This window comes from Pezoporus wallicus, unplaced genomic scaffold (genome assembly GCF_028554395.1).
Source record: "Pezoporus wallicus isolate ANWC-B61680 ecotype Strahan unplaced genomic scaffold, APGP_CSIRO_Pwel_v1 scaffold_7850, whole genome shotgun sequence".
Lineage (NCBI taxonomy): Eukaryota > Metazoa > Chordata > Aves > Psittaciformes > Psittacidae > Pezoporus > Pezoporus wallicus.
This window is the reverse complement of record NW_026639846.1, coordinates 148,535-170,593: the sequence shown is the minus strand read 5'-3', so window position 1 is coordinate 170,593 and position 22,059 is coordinate 148,535. Positions and strand designations below refer to the sequence as shown.

Here is a 22,059-nt window from a genome sequence, read left to right as displayed (position 1 = left end):
AAGACATGTTTCGTACAAGGCAAAACTGTTCCCCTGGGAGCCAGGAGAGGGTTAAGAGCAAGCTCTATTGCTTGACTCATGTTTACACTCCTTAGGAATCCTGACATCACATTCTCACTGCTTTGCTGCAGCCAGGGATAACCCTTGTGCCTGGAGAGAGCCCACTCAAAGGGAAAACCTCACTGGAAGCCACAATGGCTGAAGACTAACGACACTAAAACCAGCAGTGCTCTGGGCTGTATGGAGCAGGCACAGTCCAGGAATGCCCAAGGAGACTTCTACAGCCATGAAAGAGTGACCTGAGGAGAGGTTCTCTGTGTGCCCAGAGCATCCAGGAGCCAGGGCTGGACGAGCAGGGATGGGGAAGGACAGACAGACGCCTGCCAGGTCTCAGGTCAGCCTTCACGTTGCAGTGGAACGTTCACATGGGGTAGTTGAGAACGACGTCCTGCTTGGCCAGCTCCAGCAACATGGGGTCGTCGAAGAACTTGCTGATGCTCACGTCCTCACTCAAGCCCTGCAGGGGAACCACAAAGCCAGAGGTGAACCCCCCCCTGCAGTCCTGATCCAGCCCTGGGGCAGCAGCACAAGAGGGACGTGGAGCTGTTGTATGAGTCCAGAGGAGGCCATGGGGATGCAGCGAGGGCTGGAGCAGCTCTGCTCTGGAGCCAGGCTGAGAGAGCTGGGCTGTGGCAGCCTGGAGAAGAGAAGGCTCCTGAAGGGGAGACCTGAGAGCAGCTCCAGTGCCTGAAGGGGCTGCAGCAAAGCTGGAGAGGGGCTTGGGACAAGGGATGTAGGGACAGGCCAAGGGGAATGGCTTTAATCTGCCAGAGGGGAGACTGAGATGAGCTCAATGAAAGTGAAAGCTGTCCCTGCCCATGGCAGGGGGTTGGAACTGGGGGAGTTTTAAGGTCCCTTCCAACCCAAACCATTCCATGATTCCTCTGGCAGCCAGCACTCATCCAGGCATCACAGCAGATTCCACCCATAGCCCTGTTGTCCCACAGCAAGATAAATTTTCAAGCTCCAGAGAAAGCAGGAGAATGTGCAAGGCACGAGGCACTCCTCAGCAGCTTGAAGACATCCCATTGCCTCTCAGGAAGCTACAGACATGTGGTTGCTGCTGAGCATATCCAGCAGTTCACTGCTCTCCCAAAGGGGAGCCTGATTCCTTTCACCCTGCGGTCCCAGGAGCTCCTCCAACCCCCCAAGTCCAGCTCACTAAATCAGCACAGAAACTGGTTGCTGCTTTTCCTGCAGGATAAACGGGCTAAATGAGGCCATGGAGGGATCAGAGCAGGGAACAGGGCTCAGTGATGCTGCAGCATCCCACTTTGCCTGGAGCTGCTGCCAGATGAGTGGTTTCTGGGATCACCACAGGCACCAACAGGCAGCACTGGGGATCAAGAGCAAGAGAAGAGACACAAATGACATCGGTCCACTACAGGAACAGAGAGGAGGCCCCAGGGACAACACTGCAACAGTTCAGCTGCTGGGCTGGATGGACAGAGGGACACCACAGGGATTCCTCCCACACCTACCTTCCTGCGCCTGGTCTTGATCATGAACTCTCTGGCCAGATGTGGGGCTGGCTGGGGCTCCAGGGGTCGGATGACAATGCTCTTGTCCAAGGGGTCACCAGGCACAATCTGTAACAGGGCCGGGACATGAGAGTGATGCCAGGGGCTGGTTTAGCTTCCTGGAGAACCTGAACTGCAACAGGAAGCAGCCAAGGGCTCTGTGGACACCCCAAGCCTTGGCACTCCAGCCCCATCTGTTCTCCTGGCACAGAAAAGCTGTCACATCACTTGTGGTGAGCAGTCCCTGAACAGTGTTGACAGACCTCTGAGATCCTGCTAACCAGAGCCCCCAGTCAGCACATCCCTCTCTACAAAGCATGTTTATTCTCCTCAGAGCTAAGCCTCAGGCTTTTATATCTTGACCTTTAAGCCAGCTCTTGGGGCTCAGATGGCTGCTGCTGCTCTCACCTGCCTGTACCACAGTAGCTGTGCAGCTCACACTGGTAGCTCCCACGCAACCTCATCTGCCCCAGAGTGGTCAGCAGACAGTATTTTGTCCCAAACCCCATTTTGCATAGTTTTAAAAAGCTTTCTCTGAGAGGCAAAGTGTGACAACCCATGGCTTGCAGAGCACTGAATGCACCCAAACAGGTTCCCTTCTTCCAGATGAAGACATCCTCTCTCCAGGCACTACAGGACCCTCACACCCAGCAAGCAGCAGCATTCAGCACTTCCTTACTAGGGCAAAGGGTGATGTGACATGGAACAAAGCCATTGATTCCTGGTAGACACTTAACAGCTGGTGTACAAAGCCTCCCCAGCTTGGGACCCATTTGAGGATGTTTTCCAGAGTACTGCCTGCATGAGCTGTGGTACTGAGCTCTCCTGAGAGCACCTACCTGGTTCCTGGTCCTACCACGTCCCACTTCCCCATCGCACCAGGATATGGACTCACCTGCCAGTGGTGGAAGACAGAGAGCGAGAAGGCTTGTCCCTGCGTGTGGGTCCTCAAGTCTGTCTCAAACCCAAATGAATCAATGGCTGGGATGAAGGCTTTGATGGTGTAGAGAGGAGAGCCCGGGATGGGAGCATCTTGCGTCACGTGGCCTCTGCCAACACATCACAAAGATCAGTCTTCCTACACGTCATAGAATCCCAGCCTGGTTTGAGTTGGAAGGGACCTTAAAGCCCATCCAGCTCCAACCCCTGCCACGGGCAGGGACCCCTTCCACTGGAGCAGCTTGCTCCAAGCCCCTGTGTCCAACCTGGCCTTCAACACTGCCAGGGATGGGGCAGCCACAGCTTCTCTGGGCACCCTGTGCCAGCGCCTCAGCACCCTCACAGGGAAGAGCTTCTGCCTAAGAGCTCATCTCAGTCTCCCCTCTGGCAGGTTAAAGCCATTCCCCTTGGCCTGTCCCTACATCCCTTGTCCCAAGTCCCTCTCCAGGTTTCCTGTAGCCCCCTTAGGAACTGGAGCTGCTCTAAGGTCTCCCCTTCAGGAGCCTTCTCTTGTCCAGGCTGCCCCAGCCCAGCTCTCTCAGCCTGGCTCCAGAGCAGAGCTGCTCCAGCCCTCACAGCATCTCCATGGCCTCCTCTAGACCTGCTCAAGCAGGTCCACATTTTTCTCATGCTGGAGGCTCCAGAGCTGCACACAGTACTCCAGGTAGGGTCTCATACCCCTTTATACGTTCTCTTCTCTGACGCTCAGGAAGAACGAGGCACAAACTAAAGGCAGGATGTGATCCTGGACATTCCCTCGCCACACAGCACAGGGGCTGGGATCAGCCAAGGAAGCTTTCAGCTGTCACGTTGTACAGATTTCACCCTCTCCCCTTGCTTTACAAGCAGTGCTAGGACTGTGATCATCTCTAGCAACCCAAATCCCAAGCGAGCAGTTGCTGCTGTGCAATACAAGGTGATGGTGGGTGGTCAGAGCAGCTCACCTCCGCCGGGCCAGGACCGTGTACACTGCAGACACGCAGTCAGCAGGAGCCTGCACCTCCACAAAGTAGTAGGGCTCCATCAAGCGAGGGGTAGCCTGTGAGGAGAAAGGGACACAAGCCACTGAGCCTCCAGCAGCACCAACACAACTTGGTTCGAAGAGTCAGGGACTGGCACGCTTTGGTGAAATGCAGCACCTGACTGGGATGGAAGGGTTCCTGCTGCCCCATGGCTACCAACACTGAAAGGAGCTTTTCCCCTGGCCATGAGTCATATGCTTCCCTCTTCCTCACGCCCACCCTTCCCAGCAAGCCAAACTGTAGCAAAAAGGGGAGACAGAGCAGATGCACACAAGTTTCCAGCCAGACTGGAACGTGATCACTTGTAAAACCCGTCTGGCAGCCCACAGGGGAGCTGGAAACGTTAATGGATGAATGAGTCAGCCTACACTGACATCCTTGGGGCAGACCGTGCAGCACACATGCAGCCCACTCTCCTTGGTGCTGGCACAGAGCAAGGGTCAGTCTTTGTCCTCCCAGAGCAGTGCTCACCATCAGGAAAGCAGAATACACCACTCTGCGGGCCGTGGGGATGATCTGTCCTCCGCCCCGGTGCAGTGGCTCCTGAGCAATCACTGCATCCAGGATCTTGAACTTCACATTGCGGATCACTGAGGAAGGGCAGAAAAGAGAGCAAGTGACCCCAGGGGAATGCTCTCTGCACAGAACACACATCCCCAGAGAGCCTGAGCACACAGCGAACACCCAAACACCTACAGCTACTGGAAGAAGTTCTCCTACATTGAATTCCAGCAGGGAACGCATGACCATGCCCTAACCCTGCATATGAGACACAAACAGCTCAGCAGCAGATCTCTGCAGGGTGCTCAGCGGTCTGCACCTCAACTACACAAGTAGAGCCAAGCAGAGCTGCTTGTAGGCAGGCAGCAAGATGCCTGGGTGGCATCTGCAGCCAGGATGAAGGGATAAGTCCTCTTATCTCCCTCTTCAAGCACTCCCAGCTGTGATGTGAGAAGGGAGCTGGCCATTGCAGGACTGCACCAGCAAACTCACTCCAATGCTCAGATATGGAAGCATTTCATCAATCTTATTAGCTCCACTTCTCCACAGAAGGCTTACTTACATTCATCACAGAGAGGTCCTTCCCTCGTCCCCCACTGAAATCCCTGCACAATGCTGTCCTTCACAGAGCCCAGCAGCGACTTATCCACCTACAGAGACAGACAGACTGCTTCAGAGACAAGCCTGCATCACAACACAGTAACATACACACTGCAGTGCTCAAAAGCCAGTTCCTAGAAAAGCAGCCAGTTCCTAGAAGAGCAGCAATGTCTCCATATACCCCCGGTGTCCATCTCTCCCTCTCACAGCTCAGGAGCATTATCTTCAGAGTCTGGCATCTAGAGCTATAAATTAAGAATCCCTATTTTGGTAATGCTGGAACACGGACCAATTAGTTGCCAGTTTTGAGGACACTGACCCAAATAGTAACACCAGAATAGTAACAAGTGATTTCCTAGCCAAGGTAGGAGTATGGTGGAGAAAGTACAGCAGATGTGAGATCTGACAAAGCAATGAGCAATCCAGCTGCATTAGAACCTTGTTCTGGAAGGAGCAGTCACCTCTTGGCATCACAGAATAAATGTCTCACTGAAATTTACCCCCCTGCCTGTGTTTCTCACCTCTGAGGGCAGTGTATCATCTACCAGGATGTTTGGGCCAGTTGCATCTGGCCCAAAAGCCCAGATGGAACGGGCAGCCAGCAGATCCCAGTCATATTTGGTCTGGAAGAATTCACCCAGTTTCTTTCTGATGGAAGAAGAAAGGAAAAAACTTTAGGAAGCAAGTAGCTGACCTGCACTCTCAACATTACCACCCTGCTCCCCCCAGGCATAAAACAGTCTCAGCTTTTCACCTGGAACAACTCATTTGCTGGGGCAGGGATGCTCACCACTAGCTGGCAGCAGTATTGAACACAGGACCCCTGCCTATAGGCTGTGGACTCATACTGTGCACCTTGCAGATCCCAGCATTCCCTTTCCCCCACCCAGTAATTTGGATCCTTGCTCTCCCTGCATCAGTCATACCTGTTCCATGTTATCTGGACCACTTCATTTTCAATGTCCTCTGCGAGTCCCTTCTCCAGAGGCTCAGCAATCATTGTGATCTTGTTCCTGAGGAGGCAGACAGTTGCAATTAGTCTGCAGACTGATGGAAATGGGACTAACTGGCAGGACCTCAGGGACTGTGCACTGCCCTGAACACAGCTAGGGAGATGAAGCCATCCGTGTCCTTCTGCCTTGCTTGTAAAGACAGCCCATGTGCTTAACAACTCTTTGAAGTCCGTTCAACTCCAGAAGCAGACTGCTGAGGGACAGCGTGGCTCCATCCCACCTGCCAGATGTCCAGGCTGCAGAGGGAAGCCCATGAGCCAGGCAATAAGCCTCTAGGAAAGCCAGCATTCACTGTGTTTGACACATGGGATGTTGCCTTGGAGAACCCCATCAATGTGAGGAACCTGTTCCCAGAGCAGGTCATTCCACTATGCCCAACAGTTCAAAGACTGACCAAAGGCTGGAACTTTTCCATTCCCAGAAATAAGGTTGCCAACTATGGAGAGAGTGTATGGGAATAAGAGAGGGCAAGAAGAACCAGGAGGCACAGGGGAACACAGGAAAGCCATCTTCAGCACAGGATGGATCATGATTTCCCTGAGAATAAAGGTATTAAAATGTCCTGTGCTCCCAGATCTCCACCTTCCTACTCAGCCTGTGTGTTCCCTCCCAAGGCCTCCCTCCTTCAGTCATGTGAATCTCATAATGCATTGCTGGAGGAGGAAGATGAGACCAGGCTGTAAAGCTCCAGTGCACCACTGGAAAGGAACACATCCATTGCAAGATTAAGTATGAGAGGACAAAACTTTTGTCATGGAAGGTTTGGGGAGCTCCTGAAGGCTGCACTGGGCTCTTTGGCTCCTTCTCTAGGATCCTCTTAGTCTTTAGAACACCACAAAACTGCTGAGAAGGTGACAAATGTAGGTAAAAGAAAGGAGGGTGCGGATCTGTCTCTATTACCTCCATTATGAGAGTTCCTACAAAGGATGTGGATCTGTCTCTATTGCCTCCATTGTGAGAGTTCCTGCTAAGCACAGAAACATCCCTAGGACACCAGTGTGTTACTGAGCTCAGCAGAGCTGCTGCAACAGAATGCTGTCAACTCAGGCACACGCCACTTGTCTGGACAAGAGCCATCAAGAACAGACCCCTTGGAGGGGACGAAGCCTGTCACCAGTGAACCCCTCCTGCCTTTCTCCCATGCCCAGCTCACCCACAGGCTCTTACTTCTTGTTGGGTGTCTCAGCAAAGCACTTGAGGGAGGATGTTTCCACCACTGTCTCACAGAACGTCACAACCGGATCGGCGACCTGGGATAACAGCAACAGGTTTGTAAGGGGTTCAAGAACTTTGTTTTTGAAGAGATTGTTTGAAAGCTTTGAACACCTACAAGAGAAAACTGGCTCCTCTGCCAAGTGTTTTACCCAGTGTCGTGTATGACCCACTGAGGCCTGCACAGGCAGCTTTACTAATTTCTTCATTCAAACAAGACAGCAACACTTAAGCCTAGTTCCAGGTATAAAATCATGGAATGGTTTGTGTTGGAAGAGATGTTAAAGCTCCTCCAGCTCCAACCCCTGCCACGGGCAGGGACCCCTTCCACTGGAGCAGCTTGCTCCAAGCCCCTGTGTCCAACCTGGCCTTGAACACTGCCAGGGATGGAGCAGCCACAGCTTCTCTGGGCACCCTGTGCCAGCGCCTCAGCACCCTCACAGGGAACAGCTTCTGCCTAAGAGCTCATCTCAGTCTCCCCTCTGCCAGGTTAAAGCCATTCCCCTTGGCCTGTCCCTGCAGGCCCTTGCCCAAAGCCCCTCTCCAGGTTCCTTGGAGGCCCCCTCAAGGTATTAAGGTATTTCCTCACCTTGATGTCAATCTCTGAATACATCTTCCGTAGATCGTGCATCACACAATCCAGGTAGAGCTCCCCTGTCCCCAGGATCACGTGCTCCCCAGACTCTTCCACCTGAAAGATGAGGGAGGTGTTCAACTGACAGCTCTCCTGCTCCCAGGCCCTTCCCTTCCCAGCTCCTACAGGAGCCTGAGGAAGCATCAGCCTTAAATAAATTGGTTAGGATCAGAGCATGCCAAGGAAAGCTCCCACAGCCCTTCCTAACTGCGAGCGCTGATGTGCTCTGCAGGAGGATGCTTCCTGGCACAGCAAGGTGTGTGTTTTCCCTGCTGGCTTTACAGTTTTCTGCTATTTCCACCTGATTTATGAAATCAACTGCACCAGCGTGAACAAAACCACACTACAAACAAAACAACCAACAGTGGAAAATGAGTTAAGATCAGCCCACGAGGCAGCCCACAGCATGGGCTGGAAACAGGCCCACATACACCACAAATACCTTCGTAGTAAGCGAGGGGTAACTCTTGTTGACTTTGCGGAGGCCATCCAACATTTTGGGCAGCTCTGAGGGGTTGACTGGCTCTACAGCTATTTTGATAACAGACGTGGTGTTGAACTTCAAAGGGCGGAAGATCTGAGCCTGAAATCAGGTAAGGACAAAGAGCTGAAGCTGCATCGTTAGGTGGTCACTGGAGTTAGAGACAACCTTGGAAGCTGTTGCCTTTCCCTTAGTGGCTCTTGAACCTTGGCACCTCAGCAGATGTTTCTCTAACCTCACACCTTGAGTTTTTGGGATGCATTCTATCCCCTTGGCTCCCTGTATGGCTGAGGGATACCAGCTATGCACAGTTACCTCCTCATTGCCCCGAGGCTCCGTGACAGTTGCAGTCTTCACTATGGGCTGATCCACTCCTTCTATCAGCACCCAGTTGCCAGCAGGAACCCGGTTTACCTCAATGTGATACCTGAAAAGCAGGAGAATGTAATAGAATGGTTTGGGTTGAAGGGACCTCAAAGCTCATCCAGTTCCAACCCCTGCCATGGGCAGGGACCCCTTCCACTGGAGCAGCTTGCTCCAAGCCCCTGTGTCCAACCTGGCCTTGAACACTGCCAGGGATGGGGCAGCCACAGCTTCTCTGGGCACCCTGTGCCAGCGCCTCAGCACCCTCACAGGGAACAGCTTCTGCCTAAGAGCTCATCTCAGTCTCCCCTCTGGCAGGTTCAAGCCATTCCCCTTGGCCTGTCCCTACATCCCTTGTCCCAAGCCCCTCTCCAGCTTTCCTGCAGCCCCTTTAGGCACTGGAGCTGCTCTCAGGTCTCCCCTTCAGGAGCCTTCTGTTCTCCAGGCTGCCCCAGCCCAGTTCTCTCAGCCTGGCTCCAGAGCAGAGCTGCTCCAGCACCCCTGCAGTTCCAGGCCCCTTCCAGCACTGTCTCCCTCTGTGTCCCTGGCAGCAACCACTCCAGGTGACTTCTCTCCCAAACAAGCACTGCCATAGCTTTCCATACCTTGCCACTGAGATCCAGAGGCGTCCGACAGTGCAGATCTGGGAATCCTCCTCGTCTTCCAGGGTATAGTTTTCCCCAAGGACCTTCACAGGCTGCCCAGCGTGGATGGTACCACTGAGCACTCTGCCAAAGGCGTGGAACTGAACGCCATCATCTGTGCTGTACATTTTCGTGGTGTGACACATCAGTGGACCCTTCCCATGACAGAGAAAGACAGAAATAAGCCTCTTTCAAAATGCAGTCAAGAAACAGACACAGACCTGGCAGGACTCATGGATACAAAGGGATTAATGGGCTGGAATTTAGCAACATTACTTTTGACTTGCCAAGTCCTTCATTTCCTTCCCCTGGAAGTCCTACATCTCCTTGCCCTGTGTGGAGACCCCTAAAACAACTTCAGTGGCTTTTTCTGGAGCTTTCCCTCCTCGTGTGAAGCAGTGAATAGTGGTTAGGACAAGGCCATGAGGAGGAACGGCATCTCCTGGACTGCAAACCAGCTCAGGGCAGAGCACGTGAGCCTCCACAGTTCACAGCTTTCAGTCCCATAAGGTCCCTCCACCCCTGGTGATCTGGTTGCGAGTCACCACAGTATAATTTTATCACAACTCGTTAAAATGAGAGATTTGTTTTCTCTCCAAACACCAGAGCAAAAGTCCTGGGCAAACTCCTCCCTTCCCTAAGCTGCTGCCTGGCGTTGGTGGCTCTAGACAACTCGGAATGACAGCTCAGTACAAGCTGTTTGAGGAGGAAGGTTTCTGCAAGGCTCTGATAGGAAAGGTGCTGACTAACTAATTCAGGGTTATTTTTATCAGTGTAATTCAGATGAGTTCCCTCAGAGTTTGGAGACCCACTCAAACTTCAAGGAAAAGGGACAAAAAGGCAACAAAAGGACACAAAATCACCCCGCAGCTCCCACGTGCCCCAACGTCCTGACCTAGCCCTATTCTCCTCTGAGCACTGCCAAACAATTCTCCCTCTCCAGGCCTGCCCCGGCAGGCGACTGAAGTTTCTCAGAGTGAAGAGATTTGCTTCCTTATCGGATGAGAGGTTTCACAACGCTGCCAGTCAAATGTGTGCAGATGGCTGCCTAGGAGGGCAGTGGCCCTGTTGAGGCAGTGAGAGCACACTTGGCCACATTTGCTTTTGCACCCTCCGAGCAAAGCAGAAGAGTTTCCTTACGTCAGGGTCACATTCACTCATGGCCTCCCCTAGATCCGAGTCGACGCCACCGGTGTAGGTGTGCTCGATCTTGGTCTTGGCTCCCACCTTTGGGGAGGGGATGTGCTGCACACACATGTCCACAAAGCCTGGAAGAGTAATACTGCATGAGGACAGGATTAAGCAGTGGAGAGAGAAAAAATGGCCTCCAGCCTACACAAGGCAAAGCCATTCTGACTGCAGCGCACCCACAGCCAAGGGGAAGATGTGAGCAGTGTCTCAAGCTGTCCTTTGGGCAAAGGGTTTACTATGTTATATCTGGACAGCCAAGAAGGGATCTGTGCAAGTGAGCACGCCATGGCTGTACTACAGCCCTTAACTGTGGTGCTGTGTGCTGGGAGGACTGTGGAGGGGAAACCAAAGAGCATTTACCTGTGAATTCCCCAAAGAACTTCTTGCAGACGAGCCGCAGGAGGGGCCGAATGTTCAGTTTCAATTCCTCCTTGGTCAGGTGGATGCCGAGTTCATCCAGAGTCCTGGGCAGGGTGGTGTCCACATCCCCCACCACCTGCAAGACACCAAGTACCACACTCAGCTTTGCTGCAGGGGTCCAAGCCAATGGCTTTCAGGTGCAGCTTCACACCCCAGCAATCACCATCAGGGCTCTTGACCTGCTCTGGTTTAGAGCTCGCACAGAACTCACTGGCTGGTATTAGAGTGCACTAGAGAGCAAAGGTGGTTTGATTAACTGTGCAAATATAGGGCTATCTTTCCAAGCAGCAACTGCTAAGGAGTTGCTCACCATTGCTCTGCACCCCCAAACCCAATCTGTGAAGAACCCACTGCAGGCACTCCAGCAGCCAGCCCTCAGCTGCTCCCGTCTGGGACTGTGGGAGGCAGGATGAGCCACCACATACCTGAGCCAGGATCTTGTACAGGGGCTCCAGAATGAACTCCACAAAACTGCGCTGGGAACTGCTCGTTGGGGCCTTTTTAGTGAACTTGCGGCTGTTGGGAGAGCAAAGAGAGACCTGAGGAGCCTGCAAGCACCCCTACTGCAAGCACAACCTCTGCTCTTCCCACATTATCTTCCCCCTCCCAGTCCTCCTGGGAAGCTGTTTGGGCACAGGAGTCACGCTTACTCCAAATGAAGGCCAGAGGAGGCTCTCTCCTCCTGCTTATGGGATTCAGCAGGACCACGTGGACCCACGCTAAGGAGGCCTGACTCAACCCTTCCCAGACACTTCTCTAGCATAGGCTGGAAGGGAGCTTGGGTGGTCACCTAGTCCACATCTGACATGGAAAGGAGGGGAAAACCCAGCCATAAACTAATAGATGTTTAAACAGGCTTCTTACGTCTTTGGGTTGAAGTAGATGTCACCCCAGAGCCGCTTTGCAAACTCCTGATAGTTGATATCTCCTAAAGGAAAAAAAGACAGAAGCCTCTCAGATGTCACTGCATTTCCCTCACCTCGAAAATCTTTGTTTCTTGGCTTTCTTAAAACCCCTGCAGATTCGATTTAAGGGACCAGTGCTGATGAGTGACCACTTGGTCCCAGCTCTGAATATACGATTACTCCCTGACCTGGGGAGACCAAGCAGAGAGGTGAGCAGAGAGCAGTCCCCTGTGGATGGCACCAGCAGCCCAGGCACACTGTGGCTTCACAGACTCTCCTCTCAGGAAGATTTCCACTCTCTCAGTTACACACAAGGTGTGTGTGCAGGAGCCCAGGCACATCTGCTTCATTTCCCAAACATTAACACTGCACCCTGACGCTGGAGTGCCAAGGTGCTGGGGTTGCTTACAGCCCATCTGCCCCACAGGCTTATCACAAGCACTTTCTGCCTTGCTGAGCATCTCCAGGTTCTTTTCTCTTGTTCAGCTGATGCACTAAGCACACAGGCAAGTGCTGAAGGAACGCTGCAGTGCTTGGCTGTCACGGTGAATTTACAAATAATAAGACAGCAGTGACAATTTACAGCACTTCCCAAACAAGCTTTTGCTGTGGGCAGATGTGCAGCATAAGAAATTTCATGGTGGCTGCAGATTTGACAGTTAAACTGCTCTAACTCATGTGAGTTGAAGTGTGGTGGCTGCACATAAAATCCCTGCTCGCCACAACTGAATACTGACTTCAAGCACCCATTCAGCTTGTGTCTGCCCCACATGGATGACATCTCCTAGCGACTGTGCCTGCACCCTGCATCTTTATCAGTTCCCTAAAGGAATACCATCCTAGCAGGCATTGGGTTAATACTGTGATGCCCAGGGAGTTCATTTACTTCCCCAAGCTCATGAGGACACGTGATAATCCTGCCACATCAGTCCCTGACCCCTACAACTCCATCCTCCCTCAGGCTAACTTCTTTGCAAGAGCTGGGCCAGCTGCTTTACAACATCCTTCTTCCCCTGCTCATGGGGATCCTACAGATCACCCCAAACTCCCCAGCGTCAGACTTCAAAAACCTCTGCTGTACAGCTGGCTAATGCAAGCAAAAGGCCTGCTTTTACAAGTGGCAGATTGCCTTGAGTGGGCACCTGGGGAACAGCAAATTAAATCAAAGCCAGAAGAAGACAGCTTCTTAAAAAAGAAAGAGGGCAAGAGAGCAAAACCTTGTGGGCCAAGCATGTGCCTGGCTGCAGCTGAGTCCCACACTCTGGAGACCTGTGTGAAAAGGCAGGCAGAACTTAACTGCTTCACTACTGAGCTGTTGCAAGAAGGTGGCAAAAGCACAACACATCCACTTGCCTCCAACTGCCAAGACAGGACTTGGTTTTTATGCTTAAGATTATGTAAAAAATAGTGGCTTCTGAATCAAGAAACACTTCTCAGGAGAAACTATGCAGCTAAAACCACCCTGGAACTGTAGCTTTGCTGTTTACCACCCAGGCTTCAGATCTGCAGTAGTTCTCAACTCCTACAAATTTCAGAACACATATCCTGGCCTCACACGTGCAGTGAAAGCTGAAGCTAAATAGCTCAGAAAGCCTCAACAGAAAAGGTCAAGCAATGAGATGTTAAAAGTGTGCAAGGTTTCTGGATAATCCTCACCATATGTGTCTGCATAAATCTTTGCAAAAGATCCCAGCGTGAAGCAGATGCTGTACTGTGAACTGGAGAAACACACGTTCCCCAGAAGGGGAGACAGAACGAGGTTCTCATCCGTGGAATACATGCTGAGAGGAGACAGTTTTTAGAGACAAGGGGGAAAAAAAAAGAAACAAATCAATGTTATGAACCAAAGAAGACACTTAAATCCACTTCCCACACCAAACAGCAGTATGTGACAGGCAAGGAAGGGTTCTACATTGCCAAAGAGCATCTTAAAAGAGGCTGCGGCATGCTTGCCATCGGAATGTCAGAGTCAGTATCATTTTACGATGCTAACCTTCAAAAGATTCATGTGCACAAAAGAAATATCAGTGTGCAAAGAAACAGTTAAAGACCCAGAACATCAAAGTCAGCAGCACAAGTATTTTTTGACAGGTTGAGTTTTTCTTCCCCTAAAAGAAGGTCAACCAAGCAAGGGAAATGATAATGCAAGGCAATTAACATAGGGACAGAATTGATTCGTAACAGTTTGAATGAGTTCACAGGAGTGCTAGACAGGATAAATCACCCTGCTCCGAGCTGCTTGATGCCAGCAGCAATTGAACAGGGAGACATGCAAGTGAGCTCGTGTGGAAATTACACACTTGAAGGGGAGAATGCTGTTAAGGAAATCACCTGGATGCAGAAGAATCACAGGAATGATGCATTGCCCCTGCAAAAGCCAAAGATGTGCCTCTCTCCTCTGAGCAGGATCTTGCAAGGTTTGACCATAGCAGTATCATAGCCTCTCTTAGGGGTTGGGACAGCAAGTTCCTACTAGTTTTGTAACAAATGTGTAGGAGTTTTAAGACATCTCAACCTACAGTTTGGGATTCAGCCTGGACAATTTCAGTTTGAGACATCTGGGAGCACAGAAGATCCCTGCTCTGGTCATATGTCTGCTTTCCCTACTTTTTAATAAAGGAAAAAAAGAGCTGATCCTAAGAAGTTTGCCATGAAGAGCCAATCCTAATTCAATATATTGGTTGAGATGGATTTCCAATGCTCCCTCCTGCCCCGTTTTCTACAATTCAATGTATCGAGAGACAAACTCATTAGTTTTTAGGCACATAAAGGGCTCACAGAGCAAAGCACCTGCAACAGAACAGGGACAACAAGCACCAACAACGCATCATCCCAAACACCCCTACCTGATCAGCCCGTTAACCTCATCTACAATATGTCTGAGTTTGTAATAAGCATCTGTAGGGGGCAACTTCAGCTCCAGGATCAGTCGGTCTATCTTGTTGATGCACACAGTCACTGCCAGCCTTTCCTGCACAGCATGCTTGATCAGCCTCTCTGTGTTCAGCATCACCTGCAGGGAGTAAGAGCACAAACACCCCTGGTGAAAGCCCTCCACAAGATGCTATCTAGGGCGTGAGAGACAAAGCAGCGACCCTTACACACAGGGCAGTGAGTCTAGAAGAGTCGAAGCTCAGCCACCAGCAATCAGCTCATCACCCTGAAATTTAGAAGTAGGTGCTAACCCAACCAAATTCCTTGAATCCTACCCCTTGGACTTCCCTGATATAAATAACCCGTTCAATTTTAGGTATCATAGGGATAGAGATGCAAACAAGTTAGATAATCAGCCTGCAGGTCACACACACCACGTCAGCCCTGGACACTGAAGCCAGAGGCTTGACTGCCTGGTTTGGCTGGAAAACACTCTTGCTTCCCAAACCGTCCTCCAAAAACCCTTCAGCCCACAAAGCTGAACCCAGCCCAGACCTTCATCCTCAGGCAGGAACAACGAGTTCAGAGGAACTGCTTCTGAAGTTCACCCCTAGGAAAACCTGGCACTCACCCCCTCAGCCGCATCAATGAAAAGCACGACGCCATCCGAGATACGAAGGCCAGCGGTCACCTCATCAGAGAAATTAACGTGACCTTCAAGAACACAAAAGAGTGGTGAGAAGCAGAGCAAGCCCTGGCACCAGCAGCACAGATGGTGGAAAGCCACCCTTCTGCTCTGCAGCTTGCTCTGGTCACTGGTATCCAGCAAGGCAGAAGACAGACGGCTTCCTCCTCAGACAGGGACCCGAGAGCGGCTGCCAAAGCTCTGGGTAGGGATCTGCTTCAGCTCTAATGCTATTTTTTGAGAATAACCACAACAACTTGTTTTAACAGGCACTTTTCCTCACATTTGCTCCTGTTTTTCTCACAACTCCGTGCAAGTACTTCAGGAAAAGGAGGAAGATTGCTTCTTACCAAAGAACAACAGATGCCTCTCCCTCCAGTCTCCTCCTGCTCTCTAACCTCCCTCATCTTGAGCTGTAACTCAACAGATGTGTCCCAAGACCCTCATTCCTAAAGTTTGGCCTTGGTTTCTTACCACAGAGCTGCAATTATGTCCCCCCAAAAGGAGCTTGCTAAAGGCCTGAGGGAACTTGACAAGAGTCTCACTGTGGGGCAACAGCATCTGAGAAAAGCACAGCCCCCACTGCATGGTGATACCTGGAAAATCCAGTTCTGTATGTGCTTCTTGTACACTTGAGTGAAACACATTTTCAGCCTCACTGGCCCTCAATTAGGCCAGCTACTCCTTACTGCTGGATGTGATTTCAGAATGAACTTAACTAAGGGCTCAGGACTAGGCTGGAATCATCTATAAAAAACACAAACCAACACATGGGTTTCCATGTTTCCATGGCATTCCATGAATCAGTGAGGTTTCAGGGTACGGATTCTTTCCAACGCTACACAATCCAACACAAAAGCTCTTTGAAGACCTTCATTAAGCATCACTGTACACGTTTTTACTGCTCTGCTCCTGTGCACAGCCCTACCCAGAGGACCAGAGAGGATTATTAATGACAAATCTGGATTCACATGGCCATGATCTGCTGCCTCCAGCTAAGTTCATCCCAAACCCAGGATTTTCAGGACTACCCAATCACCTGGAGTGTCAATGATGTTGAAGAGAAAAGACTTCCCTTTGGTGTCTGGCAGAACAATCGTCACTGGTGTGCTCTTGATCCCTACTCCCCTCTGAAAGACAGGAAACCAGGATTATCCATTAAAAGAAAGCAAAATGACCATGTAAAGATGCAAAAGATGACCAAGGGAAAATCAGAAACAATGGAAAGAAGGACATCCTGAGCACTGCAACTCACTCATCCATACTGGCGCAGACTGGTGAGCTGCCACTGCCCAATCCACCCCTGGTTCCAGCTGAAGAAGTACAATATGCAACACCAGAGACAGAATATGCATGCTTTTCTATGCTTTCACCCTTCTGCTGCTGCCAAGTTACTCCTCATGGAGTAAGATCTGATCACATAGAGTATGAAGTTGAACATTAGGATGAAGAGAAAATAAATGCTTCAGAGGGCTGTTCTGGTCACGGCAATATTCAGCAAGTAGGGCAAAATAAGATTCCCATTCACACCCCAACACATGGAGTCAGAGCACCCAGCTAGGGGTTCCCATCAAAGGAAACCAAGGAGAAACATGTGTATTTGAAATCATCATTTTTGCCCTCATCCAGCACTGCTGTGAGCCCCTTCCACCTCTTCCTCTGGAAAGGGAATCCAAACGGGATAATTCTTCTATAGATCTTCAACACTACACAGGCTATCATCTCAGATAAATAAAATCATACGTGATGAGGGTTGCAGGAAATGGAAGAAAGTTGGACCAGGGAATCTCACTGAGGCAAACATCAATGAAGAAAATAATCAGAATGTGGAATGCACAAAAAGATGTTAAAATGGAAGATGGAACTGCCTTCAGCAAGTAACTGTGAGTTTAGCATGAGATAACTGGATAAAAATCACTGCCTGCTCTACAAGACTCACTCACCTCTTGCTCTGTGAACAATATATCAGTGTAGCAAAGCTGCAAAGACAAAACAAAAGTCAGAATATCACAAAGTGGTACCAAATATCAAGTTTGAAGCAGGACATAGTAACTCCTTAGACAGAGTTAAGATGGAAAGTGACAGATAGAATGAGGACTGAGCTCTGCCTGCCCAATCCTACGTTCTAATCACTAAACCACACGCTACCCACATACAGTCATGCTCCCACTGAATGTAAAAGCCAACCCACGTTCCTCAGGGCAGGAATACACCAAAAGCACACTTACATCCTGGTCGTAGCGCTTCCGGATTTCAGGGTGTGTCTGCTCTATCAGGCAGTCAACAAAACAAGTCTGGAAAGTATCAAGAGAAAGGAGGTGGCTACATTCAGAGAGAGAAATACAAGCACAGTCCCACCCCTGTAGTAGCAGGACACAGAAAGCTGAGCATGTTGTTAGTTCCACATGGTTTTCTTTCATGAAAACCTTTGTGAAGGGCCACAGAGATGCTGCCAGGGCTGGAGCAGCTCTGCTCTGGAGCCAGGCTGAGAGAGCTGGGCTGGGGCAGCCTGGACAAGAGAAGGCTCCTGAAGGGGAGATCTTAGAGCAGCTCCAGTTCCTAAGGGGGCTGCAGGAAACCTGGAGAGGGGCTTGGGACAAGGGCCTGTAGGGACAGGCCAAGGGGAATGGCTTTAACCTGCCCGAGGGGAGACTGAGATGAGCTCTTAAGACAAAGCTCTTCCCTATGAGGGTGCAGAGGTGCTGGCACAGGGTGCCCAGAGAAGCTGTGGCTGCCCCATCCCTGGCAGTGTTCAAGGCCAGGTTGGACACAGGGGCTTGAAGCAAGCTGCTCTAGTGGAAGGTGTCCCTGCCCGTGGCAGGGATGAGCTTTAAGGTCCCTTCCAACCCAAACATTACTAAAACCTAGAAATAACTGTTAGCAAGAGGAGCAGACAGTCTGCTGCTGCAGGGAGTGAGAGGTCTAGAGCAAGACTTAAAGCAAGCAACACAGGGATCATTGCTATCACCGACCCAGGCTGGATGCCCACACTACCTTGCCGTGGTGAAGGTGCCCACACAGAGTCACATTTCGAATTAGCTCCGAGTTGTCCATCAGATCTGCCAGGAAACTGGAGGAATGAAACACAAAAGACTGTTAGAAGCTTCTGCTGCATCTAAGAAAAGCAGGTGCCATTTCAGCTACACTTTCTATCCAAGGTCCCCCCTGAATCCTCTCCAAACTTTCCTTCTGCCAGTGCCCTGCGGAGGAAGAATCCCACTTTCCAGATGGGGAGGACAAGAAAGTTGGAGTCCTAGACAGATGGCAGTGGGTGGGAGGATATAGAGCTGGTAAAACTGCCAGCAATGGAATATTATTGAGTATTTTTCTCCTCTTCTCGTCAGTATGGGAGCAAAAGTCACATCCATGTACTCGGATGATGAAATCTCTCCACTCAAGGAGTGGCAGGCCTTCAAGTAAATCACAGAGCTGGGTACCAAGCACCCCAGGGAGTTTTAAAAGGTAACCAGGGGCCTCCATAGACTATTAGTTCTGATTTTCAGGTCCTAAAACAGGGATGTTCTCAGGGACTCTAGGAAACAGTAATGGGATTTAAATCTCTTTAGAATCAGTTGCTTGGATCCTGTCCAACATATTACTGAGATCCCAAATTCCCAACTCCCCTAAAAAATAACTGGAAGCTACAAACATGGATCCAGTGCTATGGGTCTACAGGAAATAAAGGGCTGTCAAATAATCTCATTTTATAAAGATTTAATTTTCCCTGATGTGGTTGACTTTTTAACATGCAAAATTTGGATTAAGAGCTAAAAAAAATGCAAAAATCAATAATAATACAGACTAAAATCTTGCTTATTGGTCTGAAAATAAGGCTAAATGGGAAATCAATACCAAGCTTGCAGGTTTCTGGCTAAGTCCCACAAGGAATTTCTCTTGGTGCCATCCTAACCATTTACATCAACAAACAGGAGGAATTCATTACAGATGGAATGAGCAGAGGACACAGGGATCACGAAAAGGGTGGCTGATGAAGAGTACAGGACATTGACCAAGAGCAAAATGAACTGCTTAAGGAAATAAGACCCAGCAGGCTCTTCAGTTCCTATCTGGCTATATCAAAGACCTCTTGGATAAACGAGCACAGCCATACTGACAGTATCAGGGAACAGCCCCAAGAAGCAGCCGTTCCATAAAGATCCCAGACATCCAAGTACCCAAGTGAGTGAATACAAACTCCAGTGAAATTCTGTTGCTGGAAAATAAAGGATCCTCACTAGGGAGGAAGAGGGACAGCTCCCGCTGGGGCCTGGCACACAGGGAGCTGCTGCTCACCCTGCATCCAGCTCTGGGATCTCCACTTGAATATGACAGTTAAAAGCTGGAACAGACTCTGACTAGCCACAAAGGGGCATGTGGAAAGAGGAGCTTATGAGACACTCACGCAGCTCAATCTGTTCATCCTCAAATAGAAGACAACGTATAGAAACACTATGTGAGGATACAGAGCCCCTCCACCCAGCGACAACAGACGTCGATGCTGAGCTTATATTTTTAATACAGGAAGTCAACAACAGGTTTTATTCCTTAACAAAGTTGGGTGAGATATTATATCCAGCAGCACGGAAATTCATAGAATCCCAGACTGGTTTGGACTGGAAGGGAACTTAAAGTTCATCCAGTTCCAACCCCTGCCATGGGCAGGGACACCTTCCACTAGAGCAGGTTTCCTCCAGGATACATAGGAATTAATTTGAGACAGCAGGAGGCCAACGGTCACAGGGATCAACCTAAAATGCCCCAATCTGAGGTGTGCTACATACTGACCGTGTAAGTACTTCTTGAGCCAGTGAAGGAAATCTGCCTTCAGCAAAACTGCCCCACAAAGCTCTAGATCGGCTGCCAAGGTTAAGTTACATTCTACTTCAGAAAACCCTGCACTGTGCTGCATACTGTGAAGGGAAAATAACTGTCAAATGGTTAATCTGCTACTGCCTTCCACTTGGTTTTTGGTCAAAAACCTTGCAAATGGCTGCCCTCAGCTCTACTGTGCTATCAGTAAGAAACAAAACCAATGTCCCCTGCAATGTGCCTCCTCCACACAGCACGCATCACTCTGCCTCCCTCTGCCTTTGCCTGCAAGCAAGCAAGAGTGAGGGACCACAGCCACCGGCCACCCTTAAACCCCTCTCTGTTACTTACTCCATCTCATAGACAGTGACCGGTAACGTCTGTTCCATCAGAGAGAACTTTTTGGTTTTCACAGGTTTAATAATAGGCTCTGGAAACAAGAGGAAGAACAATGAACGCAGTTACCAGAGCTCCTGAACCCAGCTGGCTCAGAAACAGCCAGAGGGCAGAGGGACCCACACAGATACACAGTTTTCAAGCTGACAGATGCTCTTAGCTTTCCTAAATAAAAGCAGTTGTACCAGACGATCATCGCAGGACCCTGCCAACCAAACTGTTCTACTACAGAAGGAACAAATGAGATGACTTAAACACGTTTTCATTTCTTCTTCAAGATCTTGACAGGATCTGCTGAGTATCTGCTCTTTAAAACATTGTTTGGCATTTGTAATAATCCCAAGTGCCAAACCCTGCACGCCGCTGGACAAGCAGGAGTCGACATGCTCCTGGGGCTAAAGGGAATTTGAAAGGGGCATTAAAACCAGTGGGGAGAAGGGAAGGGAATATTAGTTCCTCTTTTCCAAGGATCCATCAAGAGTCTTCTCCTCCCTCCATACCCAACTTGCTGCTTCCACACCACTTACCAGTGAGAGGCTGCGTGTCTTCCTCTTGTACAATTGTCTCTACTTCGGGCCCATAGACCTCTTCAGCGGTGGGATAGTACTTCTTATCCTCATGCAGCACCACGTCCATCCCAGGGTGGTCCTCATCATGGTCCCCCATATCATCATCATCGTCATCATCATCGAGCTGCAACCAATGCTCACACTGAGCTGCTGCCTGCACCGAAGTGCTTTACAAACACCAGTCAGCCCAGAAGGCACAGGCTTGGTGTCATACAGTGAAAGAGAGCCACAACCCAGCCAGGGAACTTCTGCTGTCCTCCCTGCCCTTGCCACTCTCCTCTGGTGCCTGTGGAGCCTGCTCTGCCTTTAGCACTGCAGAAAAGAGCTCCTGGCCACGCTGCTGCAGCACTGGCACTAAAGGCCTGAAGACCTCACTGAAGGGATGCAGAACCTCCAAAAGCCAAATACAGCTGGAGCTGCAGAAGCTCCCTGTTCTGTGTCTCCAACAGGAACTTTGTCTCTCCCGTTACCCCAGGAACAGGAGGGCAGCTTTTCCTGAATCCTTTACAAACCAACTCCACTCTCAGAATCGTGGAATAGTTGGGGTTGGAATGAACCTTCAAAGCTTACCTGTCCAACCCCCCTGTGATCTTTAACTAGATCCCTCTGGATCCTTAGGATTCAGGGGCCCAGCATGCAGAGGGAATCACTGCCAGCTCAGGGAGCCCGCGGTGCTCGTCCCCTGCTCCCGTGGGCCGCTGCCCCTCGCCCCGTGCCCCCCGCTCACCTCATCCAGGTCCTTGGACTCCCGGCCCATCTCATCGTCGTCATCGTCCGAGTCCAGCTCGGGCCCGATGTAGTTCCCGAACTCGTCGTACAGATCCGTGTCCATGCTGCGGGCGGGAGGGGCTCAGGCAGGGCTCCGGCTCTGCCGCACGCACCCAGCGCTCCGGCTCCGGCTCCGGCCCCGGCCCCGGCCCCGGCCCCGGCCCCGGCCCCGGCCCCGGCCCCGGCCCCGGCCCCGGCCCCGGCCCCGGCCCCGGCCCCGGCCCCGGCCCCGGCCCGCCGAGCGCCCTCCGCCTTCCCCGCTGCCCCTCCGGGCCTACCCCGGCCCCGGCCCCGCGCTCACCCTCCGCGTTGCCCTCGCCTCCGGCGCCGCCGACACCGCTGCGGAAGGCCCCAGGGCTGCCCGCGCCGCCGGTCACCAAGGAGCGCTCCGTGTCCTCCGTCAGCGACGCGCTCCGCGGGGGACGGGACGAAGCCGGGTCCGGTCTCGGCGGG

The 22,059-nt window shown here is 51.1% G+C and overlaps 1 protein-coding gene across 1 annotated transcript; it reads right to left on the bottom strand.

Moving 5' to 3' along the window:
* Window positions 1–242: 242 nt before the first annotated feature.
* EFTUD2 (elongation factor Tu GTP binding domain containing 2) lies at window positions 243–21,926 on the bottom strand. Its single transcript, XM_057416618.1, has 28 exons — window positions 21,908–21,926; window positions 21,566–21,671; window positions 20,797–20,962; window positions 20,225–20,303; window positions 18,059–18,134; window positions 17,293–17,358; window positions 17,008–17,043; window positions 16,104–16,194; window positions 15,011–15,093; window positions 14,352–14,518; window positions 13,162–13,286; window positions 11,465–11,528; window positions 11,026–11,116; window positions 10,541–10,676; window positions 10,130–10,257; window positions 8,951–9,144; window positions 8,298–8,409; window positions 7,944–8,084; window positions 7,457–7,558; window positions 6,823–6,905; window positions 5,569–5,655; window positions 5,164–5,290; window positions 4,605–4,692; window positions 4,013–4,131; window positions 3,464–3,558; window positions 2,476–2,629; window positions 1,542–1,649; window positions 243–517 (listed from the first exon to the last, which is right to left on the bottom strand). Exons 2-28 carry the CDS (start codon window positions 21,668–21,670, stop codon window positions 422–424), a joined length of 2,919 nt encoding a protein of 972 aa, XP_057272601.1. The 5' UTR covers window position 21,671; window positions 21,908–21,926; the 3' UTR covers window positions 243–421.
* Window positions 21,927–22,059: the final 133 nt, after the last annotated feature.

What these genes read in the sequence shown, in the direction of transcription:
- EFTUD2 (XM_057416618.1), bottom strand. Translation starts at nt 21,670, where the DNA reads ATGGACACGGATCTGTACGACGAGTTCGGGAACTACATCGGGCCCGAG. An exon ending in GAGGTTAACGGGCTGATCAG is followed by an intron (nt 13,287 to 14,351) that starts GTAGGGGTGTTT and finishes GTCTCCTCTCAG; the next exon opens with CATGTATTCCACGGATGAGA. An exon ending in AGGACCTCTCTGTGATGAAT is followed by an intron (nt 4,132 to 4,604) that starts GTAAGTAAGCCT and finishes GCCCTTCCTCAG; the next exon opens with TGATCCGCAATGTGAAGTTC.